Raw genomic sequence first — 18,681 nt, forward strand, 5'->3', positions numbered from 1 at the left:
TAATATTTAAATTCCTTTTGAAAAGAAACAATGAACCTGTATTCAAAACATAACTTGACATTACAAACCAGGTGAGCGATACAGGCCCTCTGGGCCTCTTGTTTTTTTTTAAGTTTTCTAGGTAAACATACATATTTGATGAGTCAGAAAAGTATTGATATTTGGTAGACATCCGTGTTTTCCTAAAAATGAATTTTAGCATTATGTAATTTGTTCAGTGCACCAAGTTTGGAAAAGTTGCAAACCACTAAAACTGTAAAAATGTTTTATGGCTAGTAACCCTGTGACACGACCTTGAGTGAAAGAAGACTTTTAACAGTGTTCACGTGAATAGGTAGTGTGGGGAAAACAGGACTAGTACATATAGACTAAGACTGTACACTTACATAGAAAGTTTGTAAAAGGTCAGCTTTAAGCTAAAATATTTATTACACATGTGTGTGTAATATAAGCCTCATTGTTTTTATGACATAGACAGGTTTGGCACTTCACTCTACACAGCTAACACAAAATCATGTATCATAGCAGTGTATGTATATATAAACATATCTAGTAAATTCCATATAAAAATTGAAGTTGTATATGCTTGCACAGGTTGGGTTGATAGTACTGTACACACCACTACAGCCAACAAACACATGCTATTTACTGATAGTAATTTCATTAAATATTCAGTGGCATCTGGGGAAAATCAAATCAGGACCAATATATCAATAAAACATTAACTCAAAAACTAATTATATTTAGATGGAAAGTTGATCATCCTTTCCTCTGATCTAAATCACTGTCCATTAATGAAGCTGATAGAGGACCTGTAGAAGTGTTTAATTAATCAGCACCACATATATGTTCAGTACAAGGATCAATATTTTGACGCCAGGAGATTAAGCAGACAGTTGTAGAATAATGCTCCTGTTCAGGTAGCAACGCCCACTTCTATAGTTATGTATGTCCTTTTCTTGGGGTCTGTGTTTGGCAGTCTGCTATTCCTCCTTACATTATCTGTCCATATTCTGTTTCCTTCATATTACTTGTCACTGTACTTGAGTCATTACATGCATATGGTCAACTTTGCAGGCTAGTGCATAAAAAGTAGGTAATTGTAACCTATATTTTATAGCTGATATCTATATATAGGCTATATAAACACTGTGACAGGGCTAGCAATCTATTTTCACATTTAGTGTTAATTAACATCCAGGGAGAAACTAATTTGATGAATTGTCTTGCTACTATTTTTCTTTTGTTAAATAAAATATAACAAATCTTGGTAGGTGTCCAAATACAATACAGTGTATTTTGTTGGTCGGATCTTTTGGACTTATTGGTTATAAATGGTCACAATTAACATGATGTAGATAACAATATGTTAGGATAGTTCAGGGTCATTATAACATTCTTTGATTTAAGAGAGTATACATTTATATCAGAAAATTGTACGTTACCACTGGTATATACTTATAGACTCCAAGAAAACTCTTCAGTATTATTTCTTATCAATTTATTTTACTACATACCAATATATTGAAATCTTATAATTATGGTTTGCTATTAAAAAAGTCTAACATCTAGGTGAAGCATTCAATGTTTCTAGGTCTGTATAGGTCACACATATTACTTTTAAACCTGGTTAACTTTAGTGATGTAGCAATATGCTTATAAAAGCAATTTATCCCAATAATCTTTATCTGTGATCTTGGAGCTCAGAAAATGTTACCAGTTTGATTTATAAATAGAACTATTCATATGTGTTATAATAGTGGGTAGACAGATATTATCATCATACTACTTAAAATTCTTTTGAACTAATATGACTTTAAAATTGATGTGTCGACAGGTTCGTTACTTAATAAGGTCAGAGCTAAAAGCAGAAAATGTTAAAAAAATTCTACAAAATTTAACAAACGTTGAAAGGCAAGCAGTTACAGGACTGAAATTTATTTTACTGATAATTATATAATTGTGTAATTGAACGTTGATGAAATGTGTTCATTTCTCAAGAGATATTGGGATTTTACTGACTCAAGTCTAAGCTAGATGATTTTATGCTTGGCCTAAGCTTAGTCGGTAATAAAATAAACACAAACGTGAGAGACCTTTAAACATTACCAACCAGTAGAGAAAATCCCTTTTTGTCATATTATTTAAACAACCCGAGCTCGGTAATATGCAGAAATCTTATAAGGCTGATCATGAATCACATACAGATTCAGAGATAAAATGTAGCATCATTTAGATGTATATACTTTTTGTTTTCAATGTTTGTGGTAAAAATAATGGATATAAAAACAGTATAAATAACATAGAAAATAAGTAGTGCCACTCTCCATAAGAATAATGTGGATTGTAGGGCGAAATTACATAACCATTTACATGAATATATGTATTAAGTTCAGGACTGCAGTCTGCAGAACACTAATTTATGTATGAATTTAGGTCATGTACTTCAGAACTTAAAGATGCTCCACCGCCGACAGAGCATAAACGATATTCATCATTTGAACAATAATTGGTGTTTAATCGTGTATATTTATGTCTAATTAACACAAAAAATGGTGTAAAATCATTGATTTTGCCATTGGTGTATGGGCAATCAGTGCTTAATTCCAAATAGGATATTGTGCCACGGAATTTTTTTGGGATGCAATTAATTATTTTTCATATTTTTAATCTAAAGAAAAATTAGAAGCTCAAACTTTTCAATGATGGTAATGGTGTAAAGTAAGTAACTTTTGTAACTGAAGGAAAATACTAAATTATCTGCCCCTGTATTTGATAATGAAAAAATACCATTTGTCAGAGACGGAGCATCTTTAAGTAATAATTTTTAGTTACATGTATTTGATTAATCTACATTATATATGACCCATTTTCTTTTTTAAATATTTATTTTTAATAAGCTAACAAGGATACCCATTAATTTAGTGTATACACCTACATGGAAAATATATCAAATAATGATAAATATTTAAGTTTATTTGTTACATTTAATTAATTGTATGCATATCAGACGATGCTAATTAAATTCTGTACCTGTTAAACCCAGGCTATTCCTAGACCATACCTTGGTGCCATTCAGCATTATTACTGCGTAATTAGAATATTAATTCAGATGAAATAATTGTGTTTTTCAGGGTCAGTTCACAACTTCCCAGCTATGGACCTACTTCAAGGATTTAGGAGACCCAGACTTTGAAACACATATTGCTCTTATCCACAGCCGATTCTCTACCAACACATTTCCCAGCTGGGAGAGGGCTCATCCACAGAGGTAGGGGAGACAATCCCTACTGACCGAATACTTATTTTTGACATAAGCTTTCTATTGGAGATGACAATCTTTTTAGTTGCCTTTAATTTCCATAAACAGTTATGCATTTCGAATTTAAACAATTGAAACTATAAATAGTTTCAAATTGATATTTAAATTAATCATTTTTTCAATTTCAAATGTAGTTTTACACTAAATCTTTTGATAAATTGGAGAAGAAAAGCAGGAAATAGCAGAGAAATCTTTAGTTTCAGTATTAAATACATTTATACATTTTCCAATGGTTAGGACCATAATATCTTTCTGAGATTGGAAATTTTTTTGAAGCAGTTGCATCATATAAGAAAAACATATAAAGCTTTAAAACTAAAAAGTGATGTTGTAAAAAGGATGAATTTTAATGAAGTGCTGACTCAAAATCACTGAGAAGTAAATACATGTATGTCTCCCACCATCCAATTGGGGCATATAATGTTAACCCTTTATGTCCTATTGTAAGTACTGTGTGGCATCCTTCCCTGCACCCAGTTCAAATTTGATTTTGAGTTAGACACTTTTAATGTCTTACAGACATTTCTATCCGTTACATAAATATGAAGATATCTCTTCTATAATAAGGCATGCTAGTAGGTAAGTTTAGATATTGTACTATAGCAAAGACTTCAAAATTAATGATTTTGATTTTTTTTCTGACTTCAGATATCTTGCCCACAATGGTGAGATTAACACCTTACGAGGGAACAATAACCTGATGCGTGCCCGAGAGGGAGTGATGAGCAGCACAGTTTACGGAGAAAAACTACGCGACCTCTACCCTGTAGTGGAGCAGGGTATGTCTGACTCAGGTTGTGTGGATAATGTGTTAGAGTTCCTGTGTATGGCAGGCGGACGCCAACTTCCAGAGGTGAGGAGGCATCAACATATCTACTGTAAACCTACTTAGGCCAAAAATAAAAATATGTCTGTTTAGGGTTACCTGACCGACCCTAATTTTTTACCCCCGATCCTAATTTTTTTTCCACTTTACTACGAAAAAATAATAAAAAGTCCGGATTTCGACCTCAGACTCCAGTTCCTGCCATCATTTTAGAGTGAAACACACTAAAAAAAAATCCTCCCGCCGACCGACTGACCCCACTTTTTTTGCCAATGTAACCCTAAACAAACATTTTTTTTTGGCCTTATATTGGTGTGATTAAATTTTTATTTCTGTAAGAGTCAGGATCATTTAAGGATCAGCCATGTTTTGATGGTACAAGCAATTAAAGCCAGAGTACTTTTAGGTAAACCACGGACTTATGTTCGCACCTGGCTACTGTCTAACACGAGTCTTAAACTTGTGACAGTAATCAAGGTGGAGGGCTGTTGGTAGAATGTCAAACACCATACAATACTAGGACTTCATCAGTACTACATACATCTGTATCTCATATTTATATCTAACATTACCAGCGTTTTTGTATGGTCTGTTACAGGCAGTGATGACCATGGTCCCGGAGGCCTGGCAGAATGATAAAACAATGACAGCTGATAAAAAGGCATTCTACAGGTGGAGCGCGTATGCCATGGAACCCTGGGACGGGCCAGGTAGGTGATCCTTATCTCATACACAAATACAGCTTCAGCTGAAGGTAATGATATGAGTTTTCAAAAACCACGGTAGTGTACAATATTTGTCCTTTAATGTTTGAAAAAGCGATATTTGTCCTTGAACTATTGAAGAAATGGCACAATCTGCAAGAAATTAATTGATAAGTTGATTCCAGAAAACACACAGAATTAATCTTGTTCTGTTCCATTCTTTTCTATTCTGATTTCATATGGAATTAAGGACATTATGTATGTAATAAATAAAGGAAAAGTCAGTTTCAAGGATAGAACCCTGATTAGAAACATCAGATGATGGGTAGAGCTGATATACATCTTTTGTTAGTTGGATGCAATTCCATCATTAGATTACTATATAATTGGAGATAATCTCAGTCTTCACAAAGGTCCCTATTAAATTGTTCTCTGTCTTCAGCTCTGCTGACATTCTCTGATGGACGATTCATTGGAGCCATCTTGGATAGGAATGGGTTACGACCTTCACGATTCTATGTGACCAAATCTAACCACATGTACATGGCTAGTGAGGTGGGCGTGGTAGACATCCCTCACGGAGAAGTCATACAGAAGGTATGGGCCTTACATACTTCACAGGGTGTTCCTCTGGTTATTAGGGATTTATTGAAGTTTTCACCCTTTTCTTTATATAGGAACCTCAATCCAAGGGATAAGATTCTGAAGTTGGCAAACACATGTCTTGACAGCTTGATAACAGAAGTGAGATTCACAGGAATGAGATTCACATGTTATTTTCCTTCTTCACTTTTTCCTTTGTATATAACTAGTATTGATGACATAGTGCAGGCGAGATGCAATAGAATTGTTGTTACAACATTGCTTTAGTACCACGTTGTCATTGATAATTGGTGGCTGTAGGTCATGATATATATTCTGTCATGCATGTATGGTAAAAATAGATCTATCCTTCTGAAAATCGGCTGCTAATATACTAGAATATGAAACTTTTACCACTCATGTGTTGTAGGGTCGTCTGAAGCCAGGGCGAATGTTGCTAGTAGACACTCAACAGAAAGTCTTCTTGAAGGACGAAATTCTCAAAGCACAAATCTCAACCCTCCGACCCAACCAGAAATGGCTCACTGAAGAGGTATAACTCTTTGTAATATTTTATGACTTGCCACATTCTAGAACAAATTTTTCCATAACTTCTCCTTATTCTCTAATTCTGTAAGTTGTAAGAGATGATTGAGTGAGTTCCCTCAATGACCATAATTTTTTCAACATTTGTGTATCATAGCACTCCTCTCTAAATGTTATGATTTAAAACTGTATATTGAAAGATGTTTTGTTTTGTAGACATTGTCTCTTAGTGACCTTCGCCAGGCACATGTCCCGAGCGGGGTGGAGAACGGGTCTCAGTTACAGATGGAGGGGTACAGTCATGGAGGATTCTTGGAGAAGGACAGACGTTTGGCCTTGTATGGCTATACCGTGGAAGCTATCAATCTACTGGTGTTACCAATGGTCAAGGACAAGTAAGTAAGACTGACCAATTGTCAAGGCAAGTAAGACTGACCAATAGTCAAGGACAAGTAAAACTTATCAGCTCAATAGCTGAGGACAAAGAAGTAAGGCTGATCAATTGCAATGGTCAAAGATAAATAAGCAGGATTGTTGTACCCTTAAACTTGTTTTAAAAATACATGGAAAATATTCTTTATTCTATCTTCCAAGGGAAGTGTTATAGATAACAACAAGCCATCTTTACAATTTACATGGTTGAGATCATCTGTCTCACCCCAAAGAGGGTAAATGATTCTTTTTCTCCTACTCTATGTGAGCACATACAAAGATCTTTTGTAGCCTGTTTTTACCCTAGGGTGAGGTAGAAAAATCATTCACTAGTAAAATTGCTGATATCCTTGTCCCGGAAAAGAGAAATTGTTTATGTAAGACCAGAAAGCTTTGAAATAGAGGGATATATATTCATATGAAGACAATGAGTCCTTTTGATGTTACAGGAAGGAGGCGCTCGGCTCCATGGGGAATGATGCTCCTTTGGCCTGCCTGTCCCAGTACAGTCCGCTCATCTTTGACTACTTTAAACAGCTGTTTGCCCAGGTCACCAACCCACCTATAGATCCCTTCAGGGAAAAAATCGTCATGTCTCTGGTGAGTTGGAACAATGTTTGTTGATGCATTAATAGACAGAACAGTTAAAACTGTAATAACTGAATCCTTAGTTCTAAAGCCATAGTTTTTAGAACATCAGTTTTGGCTTTGCTTTTTGAACATCAATAAACACTTACTTAATAAACCCTTTTGAACTATAAATTCTATAGATTAAAACCATTTGTTAGAGTTTAACTGGTTATGAGTAGTTTCCATGGATTCTTTAGGATTTTTAGCTCACCTGGCCCGAAGGGCCGGTGAGCTTATGTCATGGCGCGGCGTCCGTCGTCCGTCCGTCCGTCCGTCCGTCCGTCCGTCCGTCGTCCGTCCGTCCGTCCGTCGTCCGTCCGTCAACATTTCCTTTAAATCGCTACTAGTCATAGAGTTCTGGATGGATTGTAACCAAATTTGGCCAGAAATATCCTTGGGGGAAGGGGAACAGAACTTGTATAAATTTTGGCTCTGACCCCTTTGGGGCAGGAGGAGCGGGGCCCAATAGGGGTAATAGAGGTAAATCCTATAAATCGCTACTTGTCCTAGAGTTCTGCATGGATTGTAACCAAATTTGGCCAGAAATATCCTTGGGGGAAGGGGAACAGAACTTGTATAAATTTTGGCTCTGACCCCTTTGGGGCAGGAGGAGCGGGGCCCAATAGGGGTAATAGAGGTAAATCCTATAAATCGCTACTTGTCCTAGAGTTCTGCATGGATTGTAACCAAATTTGGCCAGAAACATCCTTGGGGGAAGGGGAACAGAACTTGTATAAATTTTGGCTCTGACCCCTTTGGGGCAGGAGGAGCGGGGCCCAATAGGGGTAATAGAGGTAAATCCTATAAATCGCTACTTGTCCTAGAGTTCTGCATGGATTGTAACCAAATTTGGCCAGAAACATCCTTGGGGGAAGGGGAACAGAACTTGTATAAATTTTGGCTCTGACCCCCTGGGGGCAGGAAGGGCGGGGCCCAATAGGGGAAATAGAGGTAAATCCTAAAAAATTCTACTTGTCTTAGAGTTCTGCATGGATTGTAACCAAATTTGGCCAGAAACATCCTTGGGGTTAACAGAATTCGTATAAATTTTGGCTTTGACCCCCCTGGAGGAGAAAGAGTGGGGCCCAATAGGGGAATAAGAGGTAAATATCCAAATTTCTTCAGAAAAGAAACAATGAACTTATATTCAGAACATTACTTGGCATTACAAACCAGGTGAGCGATACAGGATTCTTTAGGATTTTTTGTTCTCTTATAAAGTATACATTTTTATATGTATCATTTATCCATTTCTTTTTTCACATTAAATGCCAATCCTTTAAAATCACAAAAATAGTATCCTAGAGAATATTACCGTCTGTACAATATCCATCTACTAGCTGATTGATGTACTAACTCAAAACATACCCATTCCTGTATTGTTTTTACAGGCCTGCCCTATTGGCCCTGAAGCCAACATCCTGGACCCATCTTCTGAGCAGTGTAAGAGACTGTGGCTCGAACAGCCAATTCTGTCACTACAAGACATGGAGGTTCTCAAGCAAACAACCTACAAAGGCTGGAAGGTAGTTAAAGGCTTAACCTTGATATAGGCTAATTTGTGTTACTTAGTTAGGGTCTTGTAGTGATATGAATATTGTAATGTCCCACTTGGCAACACTGGCCTAGTTCATGCCATTCAGAGAAGCTTCCTTTAAATCTTGTTCTAGTTCATAATCTTGTCAGCAAAAACTGGTCCATTTCTCATGTGAAATATTAAAAGTACTGATATAGCATTAATTCTTAGTGCATCCTTCTTATAGAGTCAATTAAGGACTTAAGGTCGTAGGAGTTAAGTTATAAGTTTATATGCCAAAATACAAATAGTATTATAAATTCAAATATATAAAAGGTCATTATGGGCTGAACCAGTGTAGATGTTCATCCTAATCAAAGACTACTCACTGTTTGTTGTTGTTTTGTTCTTCTGTCATAGACAAAGCAGATTGACATCACCTTTCCTGTGAGTGAGGGTCCAGAGGGGGTGAGCCCAGCCCTACAGAGAGTATGTGTTGAGGCTGCTGAGGCTGCCGAGGGGTACCAGTTAATCTGTCTGACTGATCGACAGATTAGTAAGGACCACATACCTATACCGTAAGTCTTATACTCTCTACACCTAAAGCTCCCATGGCGTTTTATACTTTCAGCACCCAAAGCTCCCATGGCGTTTTCTTTCACCGAACATTTCCTTTAAGTTGCTTTTTATTTTAACAAAAAAAAAACCCTCTTTATTGGTTTTGGAACTTTAACCCTTTCATTCTTTAGCAGCCCCAGTCAAATCTACCATGAATTTACCAGAATGAGCATTTTATGGTGTATTAGTTGTAGTATCTTATTAAAGGTTAAAATCAACTCTTGCTTGAGTTTTTATTTGATGAAATCACGGTTCTGTTATTGAAGTGTAATAATGTACTTAATTTTATTTCGTTGTTCAACTTAACTGTATGAGGTACTTTGAGGTCGTTTACTAGCATTGGATTAATGCCCTTGACTACTGTAAACATGGGAATTTACGCGAGGGAAACGTTTTCACTAATTACATGAAAAGTCGCTTGTTTGCGAACATTTCCCCCGCACATAATATTTTGTACATGTACAAACTTTGTTGTTAAAAGTATGAAAGTGTATCTATCGCGAAAATTAACAATACCGTGAAAGTTTTTTGTGTGCAAATTGCGAAATTAAGCACTCACTAAAATATCCACATTTACAGTATAATAAAGTATTAATTTGTATTTTGTTGTCAGGTCCCTGTTGGCTGTAATTTGTATTTTGTTGTCAGGTCCCTGTTGGCTGTAATTTGTATTTTGTTGTCAGGTCCCTGTTGGCTGTAATTTGTATTTTGTTGTCAGGTCCCTGTTGGCTGTAATTTGTATTTTGTTGTCAGGTCCCTGTTGGCTGTAATTTGTATTTTGCTGTCAGGTCCCTGTTGGCTGTAATTTGTATTTTGTTGTCAGGTCCCTGTTGGCTGTAATTTGTATTTTGTTGTCAGGTCCCTGTTGGCTGTAATTTGTATTTTGTTGTCAGGTCCCTGTTGGCTGTAATTTGTATTTTGTTGTCAGGTCCCTGTTGGCTGTAATTTGTATTTTGTTGTCAGGTCCCTGTTGGCTGTAATTTGTATTTTGTTGTCAGGTCCCTGTTGGCTGTTATTTGTATTTTGTTGTCAGGTCCCTGTTGGCTGTAATTTGTATTTTGTTGTCAGGTCCCTGTTGGCTGTAATTTGTATTTTGTTGTCAGGTCCCTGTTGGCTGTAATTTGTATTTTGTTGTCAGGTCCCTGTTGGCTGTAATTTGTATTTTGTTGTCAGGTCCCTGTTGGCTGTAATTTGTATTTTGTTGTCAGGTCCCTGTTGGCTGTAATTTGTATTTTGTTGTCAGGTCCCTGTTGGCTGTAATTTGTATTTTGTTGTCAGGTCCCTGTTGGCTGTAATTTGTATTTTGTTGTCAGATCCCTGTTGGCTGTAATTTGTATTTTGTTGTTAGGTCCCTGTTGGCTCTAATTTGTATTTTGTTGTCAGGTCCCTGTTGGCTGTAATTTGTATTTTGTTGTCAGGTCCCTGTTGGCTGTAATTTGTATTTTGTTGTCAGTTCCTTGTTGGCTGTAATTTGTATTTTGTTGTCAGGTCCCTGTTGGCTGTAAATTGTATTTTGTTGTCAGGTCCCTGTTGGCTGTAATTTGTATTTTGTTGCAGGTCCCTGTTGGCTGTAATTTGTATTTTGTTGTCAGGTCCCTGTTGGCTGTAATTTGTATTTTGTTGTCAGGTCCCTGTTGGCTGTAATTTGTATTTTGTTGTCAGGTCCCTGTTGGCTGTAATTTGTATTTTGTTGTCAGGTCCCTGTTGGCTGTAATTTGTATTTTGTTGTCAGGTCCCTGTTGGCTGTAATTTGTATTTTGTTGTCAGGTCCCTGTTGGCTGTAATTTGTATTTTGTTGTCAGGTCCCTGTTGGCTGTAAATTGTATTTTGTTGTCAGGTCCCTGTTGGCTGTAATTTGTATTTTGTTGTCAGGTCCCTGTTGGCTGTTGGGGCTGTCCATCACCATCTGATTGACAAGAAGCTTCGCCTGAAGGTTGGACTGGTACTGGAGACAGGAGAAGCCAGGTCAGAATATAATGAATATCCAAAAATTACCATTGAATTTTCCTTTAATTGCTAAAAAATATCTTGGATGTGTATGTAGATTTTCAAATAATAAACCAACTGATGGGGGAATTCTAGCAATTTTATACAGATCATGATATAATTTGGCCAAATTATGCAAATATCAATTTTGGTATTTCGGGCACAAAGGCTTAAAAAACTTGTACCAATTGAAGTAGTGTAATAATAATAATTTGTTAAACGTAATTGTAAAAGAAATTGTTGGTCACAAAAATACAAAACTAGGAAGGCATTATTCTGTAGAAAGAAAATGTTTTTTTTTTAATATGCTTGCTCATATACTGAATATATATCTTCAGTCCAGTGACAGTAAGATCAGGTTGTGTGGTCCCTTTCACCAAAGTGTGGTCTATCATTAGTACAGTATTTGTTTTATCAATATTTAGGGTCAAAATCCTCTTAGGTAAGGCTGTCTTTCTTATAACATATCAACAACTAAATTCTGGAAGTTTTTTACTACTGCAGGGAGGTGCACCACATCTGTACATTACTGGGGTATGGGGTAGACGCTATATGTCCGTACCTTGTGTTTGAGACGATCTCACGCCTAAGAAATGAAGGGTTGCTGACGCCGCCCATGACAGATGACGTGGTGTACGCTAACTACCGTGATGCTGTGGCCAGGGGTATCTCCAAGGTCATGGCTAAGATGGGTATTTCTACCCTACACAGCTACAAGGTATGACTCAGAGGTTCTATCATTTATAAGTGGTGATAGACAATAGAATATAGATCTGTCAAATATAGAATGGGGTATGTCTAGCTTAGAAAGTGTTTTTGCCAAGAATGCCAGATATATGAAACAAGAGGTGTAAGCAAACTATTTACCGTAATCAATTGAAATCACATATATTTATGAAAATTTTATTTTGTCGGTGTTAGATATGTTATATATGATTGACAGTGTTTTGTTGATGTTTTAGGGGGCACAAATCTTTGAAGCAGTGGGTCTGCATAAAGAAGTCGTGGATCTCTGCTTCAAAGGCACAGCCTCACGCATTGGAGGTGTGACCTTCAAGGAGCTTGCTGCAGAGGTCAGTTCATTGATAAATTGTATGATTATAGTACTATTTCTTCAAAAGTATGGTTGAAACTTAATATGTATGTTTCCTTAGTGATGAATAAACTTACTGTGAACTCCATGGGTAAAAATTGTCAAGATATTACATCCTTGTACAGTTATACCTAATATGCAAAGGGAGACAATCTTGACTCCAATGGATGTAATATAATTTCCTGTTTATTATGGAGTCCAAGACCCAGTAATACTATAAGTGTTGCTCTAAATTGGAAGAAGAAAAAAATGAGGAATTGGGGATAAATGTAGAAACTGACTTGAGGTAATTTTTCTCCAGACTATACATAGACACAATCAGGCTTACTCTGAGAGGGAATGTGATGATTCGATAGTGATGAACCCAGGATTCTACCACTGGAGAGACGGAGGAGAGAAACATATCAATGATCCCCAGTCTATAGCCAATCTTCAGGTACAGATACCTCAGTGGTATTATAAAGAGTAGAGAAATGATGTTCAGGTAGTACAGTATATCAATCAATACCTCAAAACAGACTGTCATTGTGTATAAACAGATATTTATACTGTTATTAATGAAGAGAGGATCAAGATGGATCCTCAAAACAAGCAAAGAATTCTGTTCAAACGATAAAACATGACCCTTTGTTAAAATGCCATGCTTTGCTACTGTAGGTGTAATATCAATAATCAATGTAATAAAAGGTTAAAATATATATTTAGTTCTGGGTTTCGTGAAATATTGTGATATCTTTAATAGGCTGCTGCCAAAAATAACAACAAGAATGCCTATGATAAGTTCACGGAGTCCGCGCGGGGAAGTGTTAGAAAATGTACTCTTCGTGGTCAGTTAGACTTCGTCTACGCCAAGGAACCCCTGGATGTGTCCGAGGTGGAGGAAGCAGCCAACATTGTTAGACGCTTCTGTACAGGTAAAAGTTTATACTCAGAAAAATCCAAAACACACATATCAAACATTGAACACTTCTACAGGTAAAAGTTCAAACACAAAAAAACCCTAAAACACATCATCAAATGTGAAACGGTTCTGTACAGGTAAAAGTTTAAATACAGAACAATGCTATCATCAAATGTGAAATGCTTCTGCACATGTAATCACCAAAGGACATCTACAAATCATGAAATATCAGATGTTAATATATAAAAAGCAAAACACACAATCAATGTATTCAATTGTGTATATGTTCATTTTATTTAAAAGCTGCTTATTATTAGTAAATATTCATTAATGTGATTGTCTGCCCCCTTCTAGGTGCTATGAGTTTTGGTAGCCTGTCTATTGAAGCCCACTCTACCTTGGCTGTAGCGATGAACCGTGTAGGAGGCAAGTCCAACACTGGGGAAGGGGGAGAGAACTCTGATAGGTACACACACAATGAGGACCCCATGTTTAACAAGAGGTCCAGTATTAAACAGGTGGCGTCTGGTCGGTTTGGAGTGACCAGCTCGTATCTGTCACATGCTGATGAGTTACAGATTAAAATGGCTCAGGGAGCCAAACCAGGAGAGGGAGGAGAGTTACCAGGCCACAAGGTATGTAACAGTATACATCTCAAAGGTGTCTCACATTTACTGATAAAGGCAGGATGCCAGTTTCACAACTTAATCTTCCAACTGATTATAGTATAAGGCCAATAAATTAGTCTGTTTAGGGTTACATTAGCAACAAAAATGGCGTCTGTTGGTTTTTGGTGAGATTTTTTTTTTTTTAATTTTTTTTTTAGTGTCTTTCACTCTAAAGTAATGGCCGGAACCGGAGTCTGAGATTGAAATCCTGACTTTTAATAATTTTTTTCGTAGAAAAGTTGAAAAAAAAAATAGGGTCAAGGGTAAAAAATTAGGGTCGACCAGGTAACTCTTAACAGACAATTTTTTTTTGCCTAATCAGTACGTTAGTACATCTGAGCTATGATTTTTTTTTTTTCACCTTCAGAAATTGATATCAGTTATATAACTTATGTGAACACATGATAACTGTATTTTAAAAGAGAGTGGAACAGTATACAAAAACATACAAGGCTGCATATAGGCTAGACTTTGGCCACCCTTTCATCACTTTAATTCTTAATTCTGAAGAATTATGCATAGTTACCCACTAATTGAATTGGAACTTTGAGTGACATGCAATATGAACCTATTGCATAATGATTCAAACTTGCTCTTCATTCACTCCAGGTATCAAAGGACATTGCTAAGACACGTCACTCTGTCCCCGGGGTGGGGCTCATCAGCCCTCCCCCTCATCATGACATCTACTCCATTGAGGATCTTGCTGAGGTAAATAAACCATAGTATACACTGAAGTGGTATTGACTATACTATTTTAGGTACCGGTATGTTGTAACTATATATAAAGAGCTATTGGAACTCATATCAGTGAAACTTGTATGATAATGATCTGAAGCACTACACAACAACAAATAGAATCTTACATGATATCCTATTGTGAGTGGTGATAAGTTAAACTCCTACATGAGGTTGTGATATAACAATGCCCCTGTCAGGCTCATGTATGATTAGGTACATTCTAGAAAAATTATCAATTTCATTTCTTTGGATTTTAGCTCACCTTAGCTGGTCAGAAGGGTCATTTCTCGATAAATATGGCTCAGAAAATATTTGATATGATTTATAAAGAATGCTAGAATAGTTCTTAGTCAATACATAAAATCTTGTTACGATTTAAGGCAAAATGACAATTAAAAATATGTAAAATTACTAATAATATATAGCAAAATTTTCACTTTCATACTGTAATCATGGCCACTGACTGTAGCAATATCTTCATACGAATAGTTCAATTAACTACAGCCTTTGAAAGTTCATCAAGGGCCCTGCTCTCCTCTGTAGCTATGTCAGACCATGATATATTACCTGGTATATGTTATATATGTGCACCATTAACATGTCCTCTTAATTCCACTTGCACTAGCTAGGTTATTCATTTTCTAGAATCACTAATTTTGCTTTCCTCTTCTTTTGCAGTTAATCTATGACTTGAAATGTGCCAATCCAGAGGCAAGGATTAGTGTTAAACTGGTGTCAGAGGTCGGCGTAGGAATCATCGCAGCGGGTGTTGCCAAGGTAACCTGACCTTTCATACCATTACATTTAAATGGTACAAATACAATCATAAATGTCTAAAGTATAAATATACCTGTATCCATTTTTATAGTAATATTATTAGGTGAAATAAGCTTCATCCAGAAATACTTGTAAAACCATTCATATTGTGATTGTATATTTGGATTTGATTTAGATAGCAAACAGGAAGCAATATTGTCGTAGATGTCAGTTGTATAGACAGTATCAAGTACAATCTGGTATGATTTACAGGGCCATGCTGAACACATTACCATATCTGGGCACGACGGTGGAACGGGAGCCAGCAGCTGGACCGGAATAAAGAATGCTGGGTTACCATGGGAACTGGGTATCTCCGAGACACACCAAGTACTTGTCATGAATGACCTTAGGTCAAGAGTTGTGCTACAAGCTGATGGTCAAATTAGGACAGGTATGTATGTCAGTTATTACAATTATTCCTGAGTACATTGCTTTCTTTTAATATTTTATTGACTGGTATAAGTTTCATATTCATTATCTAACTTCTTTGGGATAACTCAAGCTCCATTTGGTCATTTAAGCTACCCGGTAAATATATATTTCATGCAAATTGCTTGGTTAGAGTGTTTATAGGTTCAAAGATCAATACCAAAGTCAATGTTACTATAAACTGAAAATTAGCTGTGAAAGCTGTAGCTGTAGAAGAATTGTAATTTTGTTGTGTGTCCTGCAGGTCGTGATGTTGTGATTGCGGCCATGATGGGAGCTGACGAGTTTGGGTTCAGTACAGCACCCCTTATTGCCATGGGCTGCACCATGATGAGGAAATGCCACCTTAACACCTGTCCTGTTGGCATAGCAACACAGGTAAACAATTTCTTATGGAAATTATGGGAATCTGATTGTAATGCTGGATCAAACATGGAAAGGGCGAAAGACTAAAAATATAAGGGTGTAGAATTTAATTTTATGTGAAATTGTTTAACATTTTTTGGGGTGTAGATAGCTAAGAATTAAGTTTGAAAAATCTAATGTTGTGAATTTGTAACTGAAGGAAGTTGTTTCTTGGATAGATATCTTTACATTTATAATTAAATTATGGAATGTCCAAATTTGAATGTATCATTGAAATATTTAATTATTTGTACCTGTAGGATCCTATACTGAGAAAGAAATTTGCTGGCAAACCTGAATATGTTGTCAATTACCTATTCTTCATTGCTGAGGAGGTAAGCCATTTATTCTTCACTTGACTATAAGCATCTTGAATTTGAATAGATTTTGTGATGAAAATTATTTTTTCACAGCTATTCTTAAAATTCTTAGAATTGGCCTCCTTAAGTCCATTAAAATAAGATGAAAGTAAACACCAAAAATATGTCTAATGATCATGTAATGCTGAAATATTCTTAAAAGCCACTTTAAGTGTTATTAGACAGTGCCATCTTTGTTGGACAGATCCGACTGATTATGGCTAAGATGGGTCTGAGGAAGTTCCAGGAACTGGTCGGACGTACTGACAGATTATCGTTTAATCCTGACCCGGAAAATCCCAAAGCTGGCCTCCTGGACTATCAGGCCATGCTGAAGAGTGCACTGGACATGCGTCCAGATGCTAACATTGTCGGAGGAAGTATGCCACAGGAGTTCAACCTAGAGAAAAGACTGGTACGTTAAACGTTCCTTAGATTTCAACTGTACTTTCAATATACAAAGTCTTGCAAACATCACAACAATTGTAGCTTCGTCATTGCTCATTGGAATGTGACCTTAGTTGTTTCCTTTTGTACGAGATATAGTTTGATACGATCACAGGCAGACCAAAACTATTATACCTTATGTATTGTATCACCATATACATTGCCACAAAATTCAAGAATGTCACATAAAGGGAGAATGTCACATAAAGGGAAAGCTAATCGAGAAGACCTCAGATGGTATACTAAGAAAAATGAAGAATTTGAAGAAGATAAATCAAAATATTGATTTCAAGGTGAATGTGACAATGCAGATCTAAGTTTAGAATGATTCTTCGTGTTATATTAGATGAAATATATATTGGCACATCTTAAATGGTCTTCATGTAGAGGATTTTTTTTCTTTATAAATATTTTTACTTTGTTCTGAAGGACTACAAGGTACTGGAGCAGGCTAGAAAGGTTATTGATGGTCAACAGAAACAGGTGGTTATCAATATGGACATAAACAATGAGGACAGGACATTTGGAGCTACACTCAGCTACTTTGTGTCTAAGTAAGACAACCTATATTTACTTTCACTTACCTGTAATAACTAATTGTGATAACTCGTTCACACCTGAATATAAATTTGTACTCTTCTATGTCAATGAAAGGACCTGTTCATCATGAAGTTGTAAGTGTAGATGAGTTATTCTCTGGAGGATGAGGAAAATATGTACCTATACTGATATCAGAAAAAGGATTTTTTAAACTTTCAATCACTTCTAGTATCCATCTTAAAAGGGGATCTGGAGATCTACTGTTGAGCCAATTATTTGGAACCATACAACGTAAAAACCTGGCTAAACATATAACTGAACATCCAACTTGGGAATGCTGGTACTCATTCGGGTTTATTCATAGCAAATGCATTATTATGAAATAGTAGTCTATGTTCCACACTACTTTTGATGGTATTACAGGAAAACGGTGGAGGAGGGTCTCCCTGAAAAAAGTATCCTCATCAACCTTAAGGGCTCCGGGGGCCAGAGCTTCTGTGCATTCCTCGCCAAGGGCATCCACGTGACCCTAGAGGGGGATGCTAATGATTATGTGGGCAAGGTAGATATTCATCTGCTGAGTTTGACATTAACGTACATAGCTTATGGAAGTTATTTATTAAAATGCAATGTAAGTTTAATCAAACTGATGTGGAATTATTATGATATCGATACAGTATGTTTGATTGAAAAGTAAGAATTAGTTATAAAACTTAAGTAAAGTTTCTGATATGAAATCAAGGGCACATGCAGTTTTCATTCTGGTAGTTCCTGTTACTAGTAACATGAAGTTGTAATTTCTGTTTTGTAACCCTAGGGGTTGTCTGGAGGTGAAATTGTGATCTACCCTCCAAAGGACATGTCCCCAGAATTCAGGACTGAGGATAACATTATCGTTGGGAACGTGGTCCTGTATGGAGCGACGTCTGGGAAAGCTTTCCTGTGTGGACAAACAGCTGAGAGATTCTGTGTCCGAAACTCTGGAGTGACCGCTGTGTGCGAGGTATTTTCTTATAATCTTTTGTTCTGTGACTTATAAGGGTATGCTTCTGGTCATTATAGAAGGGTCTTATAGCCATGAAATGGGTTGGAGGGGGGACATGTAAGGTGCCTATAT

General features: G+C 36.5%; 1 protein-coding gene across 2 annotated transcripts in view; it reads left to right on the top strand.

Annotated features, from left to right (window-relative positions):
• Nucleotides 1-18,681, top strand: part of LOC138330850 (uncharacterized) — a 64,225-nt gene that overhangs the window by 32,872 nt on the left and 12,672 nt on the right. For both annotated transcript variants that reach the window (XM_069278355.1, XM_069278363.1), the window contains 24 exons: nt 3,135-3,271; nt 3,971-4,175; nt 4,747-4,858; nt 5,295-5,449; nt 5,865-5,987; nt 6,197-6,375; nt 6,862-7,012; nt 8,434-8,568; nt 8,979-9,136; nt 11,049-11,141; nt 11,667-11,880; nt 12,125-12,235; nt 12,557-12,691; nt 12,998-13,169; nt 13,511-13,791; nt 14,434-14,535; nt 15,244-15,342; nt 15,595-15,775; nt 16,058-16,191; nt 16,479-16,553; nt 16,783-16,992; nt 17,454-17,578; nt 17,988-18,126; nt 18,382-18,567. In XM_069278355.1, the coding sequence (XP_069134456.1) occupies nt 3,135-3,271; nt 3,971-4,175; nt 4,747-4,858; nt 5,295-5,449; nt 5,865-5,987; nt 6,197-6,375; nt 6,862-7,012; nt 8,434-8,568; nt 8,979-9,136; nt 11,049-11,141; nt 11,667-11,880; nt 12,125-12,235; nt 12,557-12,691; nt 12,998-13,169; nt 13,511-13,791; nt 14,434-14,535; nt 15,244-15,342; nt 15,595-15,775; nt 16,058-16,191; nt 16,479-16,553; nt 16,783-16,992; nt 17,454-17,578; nt 17,988-18,126; nt 18,382-18,567 (3,612 nt within the window). The remainder of the gene's footprint in view (nt 1-3,134; nt 3,272-3,970; nt 4,176-4,746; nt 4,859-5,294; nt 5,450-5,864; nt 5,988-6,196; nt 6,376-6,861; nt 7,013-8,433; nt 8,569-8,978; nt 9,137-11,048; nt 11,142-11,666; nt 11,881-12,124; nt 12,236-12,556; nt 12,692-12,997; nt 13,170-13,510; nt 13,792-14,433; nt 14,536-15,243; nt 15,343-15,594; nt 15,776-16,057; nt 16,192-16,478; nt 16,554-16,782; nt 16,993-17,453; nt 17,579-17,987; nt 18,127-18,381; nt 18,568-18,681) is intronic.

This window comes from Argopecten irradians, chromosome 1 (genome assembly GCF_041381155.1).
Source record: "Argopecten irradians isolate NY chromosome 1, Ai_NY, whole genome shotgun sequence".
NCBI lineage: Eukaryota > Metazoa > Mollusca > Bivalvia > Pectinida > Pectinidae > Argopecten > Argopecten irradians.